A 10442-nucleotide genomic window follows, 5' to 3' on the forward strand; every position below is an offset into this window, starting at 1 on the left:
TGTACGGCATTGCTAATGAATGTAAGAACCTGTTCAATTAAACCATTGCAATTTTTGCGGAGATATCTTTGTTTGAAACTTTTAGTAAAGTTTAAGCAACTTTACACCAAACTCTAATTTATAATATTTCAATGAAACACTCCATTGCGCAATCTTTAATTTTGAATCAGTGACCTAATCGGTAGTGACTTTGCAAATTTTAAGAAAACGGTTAACACTAGTTGAAAATAAACTCAGAATCATAGTATGTTACGATTTAAATATCTGAAACTTTAACATAATATCATCGGGGGGGGGGGAGTTCTTTTGCATAACATTAGAAGATAAATTGAAGATTTTCCCGCCAAACCTCGGTCAGTCAGGACAAATCGAAATTCCCGCGGGAACGCTGATTGGCCAATGGGTCCTCCGCTGCGTCACCTCGGGGGCGGGTCCGTCGCTGCTGATTGGGAGTTTGGAATAGGCGCCAAATTCGGGAAAGCATTTAAAGGGGAACCGGCGAGCGGGACAGAAAAGACCGGAGAAAGAGAGAGGGAACCGACCCAGAGAAAGACAGGGACAACTGAGAGAGCTAGGAGACTGAGCGGGACCGGCAGTGTGAGAAAGACAGAGAACCGCCCCAGAGACGACCGGAGAAAGACAGGCAGTGCGAAAGAGACAGGAGACCGAGTGATATAGACAGGGCATCGAGAGAGAGAGAGAGACACAGGGGAGACCGGGACCGAGCGGGGAGAGAGAGGGAGCTGAGCACAGAGAGAGACACAGGGGAGACCGGGACCGAGCGGGGGGAGAGAGGGAGCTGAGCACAGAGAGAGACAAAGGGGAGACCGGCCGGAGGGGCAGGGCGGGCAAAGGCGCGCAGTTTCACAGTGCAACACTGTATTACTTAAAAGTGTAAAATAAAACCCATTCGGCCGTCTTTGGGTGGTTGACCTGAGATATATTTTAAAAATCCATTCATAAATCTGTCGATTGTCAAGATGTCAGTCCGCTCTCCCCTCGCTGCCAAGAACGAGAATGTCGTCTCTGCTCAGATGAGCAACGTCTCCCTGAAGGATAAGGAGAATACGGTTAGTGAAGTCTGCTTTTTTTTCCCCCCCACCCCCGAGTAGTGAGATGACTCTAAAGTGAGCAAAATGTGATTCAATCCTTTGACAAACTCATTCAATGAAGCAAACGGTAGAGTAATTGTTCGTTTCTCTTTCTTTTCCTACAGCCGCCCTCGTTTAGTAGCACCCGAGTCCTCGCCAGTAAAACCGCCCGAAAGATTTTCGAGGATCCCGATATGATCGTGAGTTAATAGTTTTGTGTGAAGTAGTTGTTAAAACCATGTCCCGTTTCCCTGCGGCGTTATTTCACTAGAGGACGGTGCAGTTAAAAAACGTGGCGCGAAATAGCCGGTGAAATTCTAACTGGGAGCTTCTGGGTTTGTTGTAAAATCCAAGGAACCGGATTAACTTTACTGCGGATTAATAGATTTCTGAACTGATTTTATATATTAAAGAAAAATCTTAATAGACCAGTGATAAACTTAAAATCACTTCCTGGGGGGGAGAACAGGAAATAAATGGCGCCAAATGTTTGTCACTGGAGTAGGTTATGACAACGCATTTTTTACTGGTTGTGTAGCAGTGGGGATTGTAAATGTTAATTTTATTCCTAGGTGAACGCTGAAAAATCGGATTCTACCACAAGTGTAGACGATGAGCCTTTATTGAGGGATAATCCACGCCGTTTTGTTGTCTTCCCCATAAAATACCATGACATCTGGCGGATGTATAAGAAAGCAGAGGCGTCTTTTTGGACTGCAGAAGAGGTAAACTTATATTTTAAACACTTTTTAATGCGTATGTTTAAAATCAGATTCTGAAATCAATTTAGTGTTCCATCGGTTTCATGAATCCCAGATGTTTTGTGAACACGAATTTATAGTGCCATCTTCTTGACTGAGCCGTGGCTCAGTTGGTAGCGCACACTCCTGAGTCATAAGGCTGTCGGTTCAGAGATTTGAGCACTAAATCTCCAGTGCAGTACTGAAGGAGTGCTGCATTGTTGATGCCCTCTTTTGGCTGAGATGTCAAACCAAAGCCCTATCTGCACCCTCGGGTGGATGTAGAAGATTCCATGACACCCTGGTTGTTCCCCTTGGTACAGCCCCCATATTTACTCCATTAAGTCCAAGGGGCACAGACTTGAAAGTATAGTGAACAACTGGTTTAGCCATTTATTGTCATATCTGGCTGGACCACAAAGCACTATTGAGCTATGCTGTTCCAAAACTGCTCATACTCTAGGATCATCCTAATGCAAAGATAACTCCTGGCTGCTTTTCTCCACTACCAGCTGTCTCCTAAAACTCCTCTGCCCCATCCACCCTTACCTCCCAAGGGTGAGGAGCTTCATGGCACTTTGTCACTAAGATTGAGACCACCAGTTCATAAAATCATAGTTATAGCATAGAAGGAGGCCATTGAGTCCCTGCCAGCTCTATGCAAGAGCAATCCAGCTAGTCCCACTCCCCTATCCCTGTAGTTTTTTTTCCTTTTTAAGTACTTATCCAGTTCCCTTTTGAGGGCCATGATTGAATCTGATATATATTAATGACCTGGACTTGAGTACAGCCACCCACTTGGGCAGTGGTTTCCAGATCTTAAACACTTGCTGTGTAAAGTTTTTCCTCATGTCACCTTTGGTTCTTTTGCCAATCACCTTAAATCTATGTCCTCTGGTTCTTGACCTTTCCACCAATGGGAACAGTCTACTCTGTCTAGACCCTTCATGATTTTGAATATCTCCTTGCCACCTTCTCTGTTCCAAGGAGACCAGCCCTATCTTCTCCAGTCTATCCACATAACTAAAGTCCCTCATCCCTGGAATCATTCTAGTAAATCTTTTCTGCACCCTTTCTAAGGCCTTTGCATCTTTCCTGAAGTGCAGTGCCCAGAACTGGACACAATACTCCAGTTGTGGCTGAACCAGTGTTTTACAAAGGTTCATCATGACTTCCATACTTTTGTACTCTATGCCTCTATTTATAAAGCCCTGGATCCCATATGCTTTTTTTTAAACTACTTTCTCAACCTGCCCTGCCACCATCATCAATTTGTGCACATGTACCCCCAGATCTCTGTTCCTGTACCCCTTTTTAGAGTAGTTCCCTCTAGTTTTTATTGCCTCTCCTTGTTCTTCCTACCGAAATGATCACTTTGTATTTTTCTGCATTAAATTTTATCTGCCACGTCTATATCCTTTTGAAGTCTATCTCTATCTTCCTCACTGTTCACTACCTGTCCAAGTTTTGTCATCTGCAAATTTTGAAATTGTGCCTGGTACATAAGTCCAAGCCATTAATCTAGAAAAGCAATGGCCCCAGCACTGACCCCCTGGGGGACACCACTGTACACTTCCCTCCAATCTGAAAAACAACTCTTCACTACTGTTTCCTGTCCCTTAGCCAATTCTGTATCCATGTTGCTACTGTCTCCTTTTATTCCATGGGCCACAATCTTGATAGGCCTACCATGTGGTACTTATCAAACACCTTGTGTATATAGACATTCAAAATCAACTACCCTGCTACCTCATCAAAAAACTCTGTTAGTTAAACATGATTTTCCTTAACAAATCTGTGCTGGCTTCCCCTAATCAATCCACACTTGTCCAAGTGATTGCTAATTCTGTTCTGGATTATCATTTCTAAAAGTTTACCCACCACTAAGGTGAAACTGGCCTATTGCTGGGTTTATCCATACACCCTTTTTTGAACAAGGGTGTAACATTTGCAATTCTCCAGTCCTCTGGCACCACCCCCATATCTACAGATGCTTGGAAGATTATGGCCAGTACCTCTGCAATTTCCACTCTTCCTTCAGCAACCTAGGATGCATTGCATCCAGACCAGGTGACTTATCTACTTTAAGTTCAGCTAGCCTTTCTAGTACCTGCTCCTTATCAATTATTAGCCCATCCAGTGTCTCAACTATATCTTCCTTTACTGAGACTCAGGCAGTGTCTTCTTGGTAAAGACAGATGCAAAGTACTCATTTAGTGCATCAGCTATCCCCTCTGCCTCAATAAGTAGATCTCCTTTAATGATCCCTAATTGGCCCCACCCTCCTCCCAGTTAAACTGCCTCTAATGCATCCTTCCCTTGCCCACCAAGCCAGTGTTCCCCCTGTACTTGCATCTTTCTCCCTAGTTTGCCCATCTGGCCTCTTGCCCAAGACCTACAATAACAACCTGCATTTATATAGCACCTTTGATGTTTTACTAAGTGTTATCAAGACAAATTGATGACGAGCAAAAAGACATCAGAACAGGTGACCCACCTGCTCTCTTGACCCTATTCCCACTAAACTGCTGAGCACCAACTCCCCTTCAGCACCCCCCCCCCCCATGCTAACTGATATTGTAACTGTTCCCTCTTGGGTACTGTACCCCCTCCCTTTCAAATCTGCTGTAATCACTCCCACCCGTGGCCCTTCTGCCCTTGGAAGCTAACATCCCATCTCCAACCTCCTGTTCCTCCCCAGTCCTTGAACATGTCACCTCCCCATATCCATGTCCATCTTCCCCACAGCTCCATGTTTGAACCCCTCCACTGGTTTCTGCCCCTCCCACAATGCTAAGCCCTAATCAAAGGCACAATGACACCCTCTGACTGGTGCACTTTCCCTGCTTGTGCTTCTTTACCTGTTTGTAGCCTTTGACACAATTGACTACACCATTCTCCCAATACCTATCCTGAGTGGGACTGCCCTTGCCTAGCCAGAGAATCTTCTGCAATAGCTTCTCTTCTCTCTGCCAATTTCCTCAGACCCCAAGGGTCTACCTGTGGCCCCCTCAATTTTCTCATCTACATACTGCCCCTCCAGTACATCATCTGAAAACATGCTGTCAGGTTTACCTCACCGCCACCTCTCAACCCCCTCCGCTCCTTCTGTGCTGTTGGACTGTTGTCTGACACCCAGTCCTGGATGACCTGCAATTTCCTCCAATTGAACATTAAGACCAAAGCCATTGCCTTCGACTGCTGCCACAAAATCTGTTCTCGCCACCAATTCTATGGAATTCCTTCCCTAAACCTCTCTACCTGTCTCTTTTAAGACCCCCCTTGACCAAGCTTTGTCACCTATCCTATATCTCCTTTACCTCTGTCAATTTTTGTCTTGTGCTCCTGTGAAATGCATTAGGATGTCTTCCTACATTAAAGATGCTATATAAATGCTCGTTACTGATATCTATAGCTAAGTCACTTCAGTGGGATCAACCCTATACTGATGCTTCATTTTGGATCAGCACTTATGGATTAGGAAAGTGAGTGAAAGGCTTGCTAGAATCAAATGAAGCAGTGATTTAATTGTGTGAAGATTTTTCTAGAAAGTGTACTGGCTTCAAGGGGAAAATTAATAAATTCTCAAGTTGTGAAAATAACAACAATTTTGTGTTTTTTCTAAATGGCAAACTAGTTTTTACTTGAGTTGTGTGCAGTAGTGTCCATGTATTAATGCTTATAAATGACTTTAATAGGTTGACCTCTCAAAGGATCTCCAACACTGGGACTCCCTCAAGTCAGAAGAGAAGTATTTCATTTCTCATGTCTTGGCATTCTTTGCAGCAAGTGATGGCATTGTGAATGAGAACTTGGTAAGAATTAATGTTCAACTAGAATTCCCTTCTGAGTCAGTAGAAGTCTTTACTTGAATTCTGAATTGTGGTGATCTCATTATATGTCAATAGGTGGAACGTTTCAGTCAAGAAGTGCAAGTAACTGAAGCCCGTTGCTTCTATGGATTCCAAATTGCTATGGAAAATATTCACTCTGAAATGTACAGTCTTCTGATTGATACTTATATTAAGGATCCCAAGGAAAGGTAACTAGATTCTTAAGTACATTCAAGGTTCGTGAGGTATTCCATTCATTCAAGCATTGTTTTAAAATTGCAATTCTATCTCTTCCCAGGGATTATCTGTTCAATGCAATTGAGACCTTGCCCTGTGTGAAAAAGAAGGCCGACTGGGCACTGCGTTGGATTGGTGACCGTCAGGCAACATATGGTAAGAAGTGAGCCTATTGAATGAACGTGGTATGGGGAGAAGTGGGCATTTTTGCATGAAACTGCATCACAGCTGTCAAACACTACAGCCTGCAACATATTTAGTCCCCACCACTTGCATCAACTGTGCTTAATCAGGCAAATGACACTATCCATTTGCTCATCCCTTTGAAATCAATTGCAAAGGCAGCATTTTAACTCATTGTGTTCTGGCTATTTCTCCACTTTCTGACTGCCATAGTTAAGTGCCAACAGCTGGTTGCTGTTGGCTAAATACAGATGATCTGTTGGTTTCCATTTAATAAATTTAGCATCATGCAATACAGTTCCCACCACTTTAGCTAGATAGGATCCTAGATTCTTACCTCTTGAAAATCTTGCCCACTAGAGTCTAATGGATTTAGGATTCTCTGGGTATAGTGGGTGAATTGTTTGTTCAGTGTGCCTGCTATGTGGTGGGGACTACTAAATTAGAATAAATTATTACCCTGTTGGAATTGGTGTTTCTTCAGGTTTTTAAAACTTTATTGTGGCCTTAAATATTGTTTGATCACATTTGAACATGTAAATCAACTTTTTATTTCACCAGGCGAGCGAATAGTAGCATTTGCTGCTGTAGAAGGAATCTTTTTCTCTGGATCCTTTGCTTCCATTTTCTGGTTGAAGAAGCGAGGTTTAATGCCTGGGTTAACATTCTCCAATGAACTTATCAGCAGAGATGAGGTATGATTTTAGCTGGTTGCTATTCATGTACATTCAGGTTTTGTATCTTTGAACCATATATTGGTTAATCTTGTTTGCTTTCTTTAGTCCCAATTTACCACCTACACTCATTGGTCCTAATTTAGTTTTTTTGCATACCAGTTTCTGAACGTGTGCCTTTTGCCCTCTCCTGTAAACAGTAACTCTTGGATAGTTTTCTGAGCAACCCTCAGACCACACAAATTAAGTAATGTTCATGGTTCACTTGACTTGTGGGAAGGGGGTCATGCCAGTCTGACCTGTTACTTTAGTGGTCACATGTGGAAACCGCACTCTTCTTCCCACCCCATAAGACACAGACTGATTTGTAGGGCAGTTAAGTATCACTCTGTTGCAGTGAAACTTTTTTGACCTGCAAATGTAATCTCTTCAGTGAGATTGCTGAAAAATGAACACACCTAGTTGTTTAATGTGTTTTCTGTCTAATCACAGTTGACTCTTATAATGGAGTGACCCCTAAGGTTGAGATAGCTAACATCAGATATATTGAAACATTTCTGGTCTCTATAGCAATTTACTCAGCTAAATGATCCTTCTATTAGCTTGTACTGTGGCAGTTTTTGTATTGTGGCTGTATGATGTGCAATTACACACAGTGATGCCACTATTCAATTTTGAATAAAATTCAACTAGATTTCAAGTTTTGCTGTAATGTTACAGGGTCTACATTGTGACTTTGCCTGCCTGATGTTCAAGCACCTGGTACACAAACCTTCAGAAGAGAAAGTGCGAGATGTCATCCAGGATGCTGTCAGCATTGAACAGGTAATTGTTTAATCTGTCATCAGACGGTATAAGTTTCATTATTTCTGAAATAGAAATGTCTTTATTGAAGTGCACAAAGTACTGAGATGAATAGCATTTAAGGGGCAGCTAGTTAAGCACATGAGAGAAAAGGAATAGAAGAATATGCTGATTGGGTTAGATGAAGAGGGTTAGGGGAGGAGGCTAGTGTGGAACATAAACACTACCATAGACCTGTTGGGCTCTCATTCTATATAACTTGCTCTTAGTTGAAGTCTATAAGGCCCTGATTAGAACAGATAATGGAGTCTGCATCTAGCCTAATAGCTGTAGGAACATAAGGTATAATTTCACCTAAAGAGCAGAATTGGTAGAAAGATGCAGTAAAATGACATCTACTATGAAAACTTTTTTTCTTCAGGAATTTTTGACCGATGCCTTGCCAGTAAATTTGATTGGAATGAACTGCACCTTAATGAAACAATACATTGAGTTTGTAGCTGATCGATTGATGCTGGAACTGGGTTTCTGTAAGGTATGTTGTAGCTTGATTGAATCTAGTGCTGAATTTGCTTGAAAGAAACCAAAGTTAATGGCATGTCTCTTTGTAGATCTATAAAGCTGAGAATCCATTTGACTTCATGGAGAACATTTCTTTAGAAGGCAAGACTAACTTTTTCGAAAAGCGAGTTGGAGAGTACCAGAGAATGGGTGTGATGACCAGTGCAGCTGATAATTCTTTCACACTGGATGCAGACTTTTGAAAGGACTTGGAGATTTGCATGTGAGGTGCAAACTGGATTGAAAAACCTACTTGTGCTAGTATTCCCACAGATCACTGACTACTTTAATTTTGTATTGATAACCTGGTTTGGTCACTGGCCTGTGATCTAAATTTTAGAATTAGAGAATTGCACATTTTTAATAGGTTCAAAAGTGGGAGATGTTCATATTACCTCCAAATATGTAATTGTACAATTGCATAGTTTACAGCAGCCATAGCTAATTGGGTGCATGTCATTTTTATGTTGTAGAAATATTTTGTTGTGCAATGGTATTGTAAGCATTTTGCCATGGAACCTAAATGGCTTCAGCAACCAAGAAGTTTTCTTGTGTTTAATAGGTGTTTGCAATGGATTTTAAAATGTAAATATTTTAATCAAAATGCACTTTTCTGAATAAAATTCAAACTTCATACTTCAGTGCCTCTTAGTACCTGATGGCGTTTAGGCTGGTTCTGCTGGTAGAATGGGGGACAGTGGTGGTCAGATGACCCATTAGGGTGATACTTCCCACTTTGAAGAAACCAGAGTGGGTATTAGTTATTTTGTAGAGGTTACACTCCCTTTTTTATATATTCTCATTCACTAGTAGTAAAGCTTATTAGATATGGAGCTGATGGTATCCATGCAATGCACTAGAACCCACAATGTATAATGAACCTTCTGTGTTCAGTCAAATTATAGCTAGCAGATGAAGAGAACCTGCACGTGCAATGTGCATTTTAATTAACTAGTTTAACTAACATCTCCTTTCAAAGCTAATATTGATCCAGCCTTTAGATAAATTCCTGTTACCACGTTATTTAGTACCCAAACTTGGTTTGGTCCATTCCACATGCTAATTATTTTGAGGCGATCACTATGGTAAATCATACATTTGTGCTTTTATTTTGTGCCAACTTGCCCATCTGTGATTTAATTTGGACTTTTTTCTATATTTACAATCTTGTATAGCTGTGCAGTCCAATTGTAACTGGAAATTTTGCATAGCTTAACTGTAGTGCTGCCACCTTGTGGACACCATATATTAGAGGTGATTCTGTTCTCCAGTGAATAGAATAATAGACAAGGCTATTCATGCCTGCTCTTTCAAAGAGCAATCAAATTAGTCCCACTCCCCTGACCTTCCACCATAGCCCTGCACATTTCCCCCCCTTCAAATATTTATTGAACTGTCCAGAGATTCAATGCTTGGTTTGTACCAATAATTGTACTTAAATAACTAATAGCTAGGTTGCTTACCATTGGCTTCAGTATGCCCTGCTCCAGGTCAGGCACCCCCTGCATTCACTGTAGCATCGACCCAGGCTTTCTCAGTGCATCAATGCAACTACATAAAGTTCCTCACTTAGAGGTACACTTTTATGCCTGTTCTACACATTTACTCTACATATGGCTCTAAATGACCAGTCCCTTCCTAACATTCTCTCTTCCTACTGCCTCCTCCACCATCTCCTGAACACTTTCACCCCTCAGCACAGAGCCGATTGTGCTGTTTTTCTCAATGAGGTTTCTACACTAATCCCATTCTTCTGCTTGCTCTCTATAAACTATTAATATTTCTCCTAGCAATTAATTCCCTCAATTATGGACACTACTATCTATACTCTAACCATCTATAGCCTGGATTGAGAGAATATTTTAATACTGGGGTAATCCTGATCAGAATGTCTAGGTTTATAAATCTGATATAAAGGAAATGGTACTGTTCAGTCATCCTCTAGTATTTGGCAATGAAGATTAAGAACAATAGTACTCAGACTATACACCTACAAACCATTGGCTATTTTCTTCAGTTGGAGAATGACCTTAATTGTTAACACTTGACCTAGAAGAGAAACTAACATTTATTTTGATATCTACTTGAGGTTGGCCCAAAAGCAAACTTGGCCCCTCTCCTCAACCTTCACTACTGGTCTTTCCATCTGACCACCTCCATGTAGGCAGAAGCCCAAGGCTTCCCTGTCTGACTTAGCCAGCATACCTGCACTCTTACTGCTTTTTGATTCTGTCCAAACCAAAAGTGATGCTGTACATTCACGCTGCACTATTGGGCTGGAGCAGGCCATTTAATGTACATTTAGTTTGACTTTCCTGC

General features: G+C 41.6%; 1 protein-coding gene across 1 annotated transcript; it reads left to right on the forward strand.

Annotated features, from left to right (window-relative positions):
* Positions 1-492: 492 nt before the first annotated feature.
* Positions 493-8757, forward strand: LOC137321704 (ribonucleotide reductase regulatory subunit M2). Its single transcript, XM_067984264.1, has 10 exons — positions 493-1070; positions 1217-1291; positions 1664-1816; positions 5530-5646; positions 5740-5873; positions 5963-6057; positions 6646-6779; positions 7479-7583; positions 7984-8097; positions 8174-8757. Exons 1-10 carry the CDS (start codon positions 981-983, stop codon positions 8324-8326), a joined length of 1170 nt encoding a protein of 389 aa, XP_067840365.1. The 5' UTR covers positions 493-980; the 3' UTR covers positions 8327-8757.
* Positions 8758-10442: the final 1685 nt, after the last annotated feature.

This window comes from Heptranchias perlo, chromosome 5 (genome assembly GCF_035084215.1).
Source record: "Heptranchias perlo isolate sHepPer1 chromosome 5, sHepPer1.hap1, whole genome shotgun sequence".
NCBI lineage: Eukaryota > Metazoa > Chordata > Chondrichthyes > Hexanchiformes > Hexanchidae > Heptranchias > Heptranchias perlo.

Coding starts and splice junctions, on each gene's coding strand:
- LOC137321704 (XM_067984264.1), top strand. CDS start 981: ATGTCAGTCCGCTCTCCCCTCGCTGCCAAGAACGAGAATGTCGTCTCT. Junction 1,071..1,216: donor TGAAGGATAAGGAGAATACG/GTTAGTGAAGTC, acceptor CTTTTCCTACAG/CCGCCCTCGTTTAGTAGCAC. Junction 5,647..5,739: donor GCATTGTGAATGAGAACTTG/GTAAGAATTAAT, acceptor ATATGTCAATAG/GTGGAACGTTTCAGTCAAGA.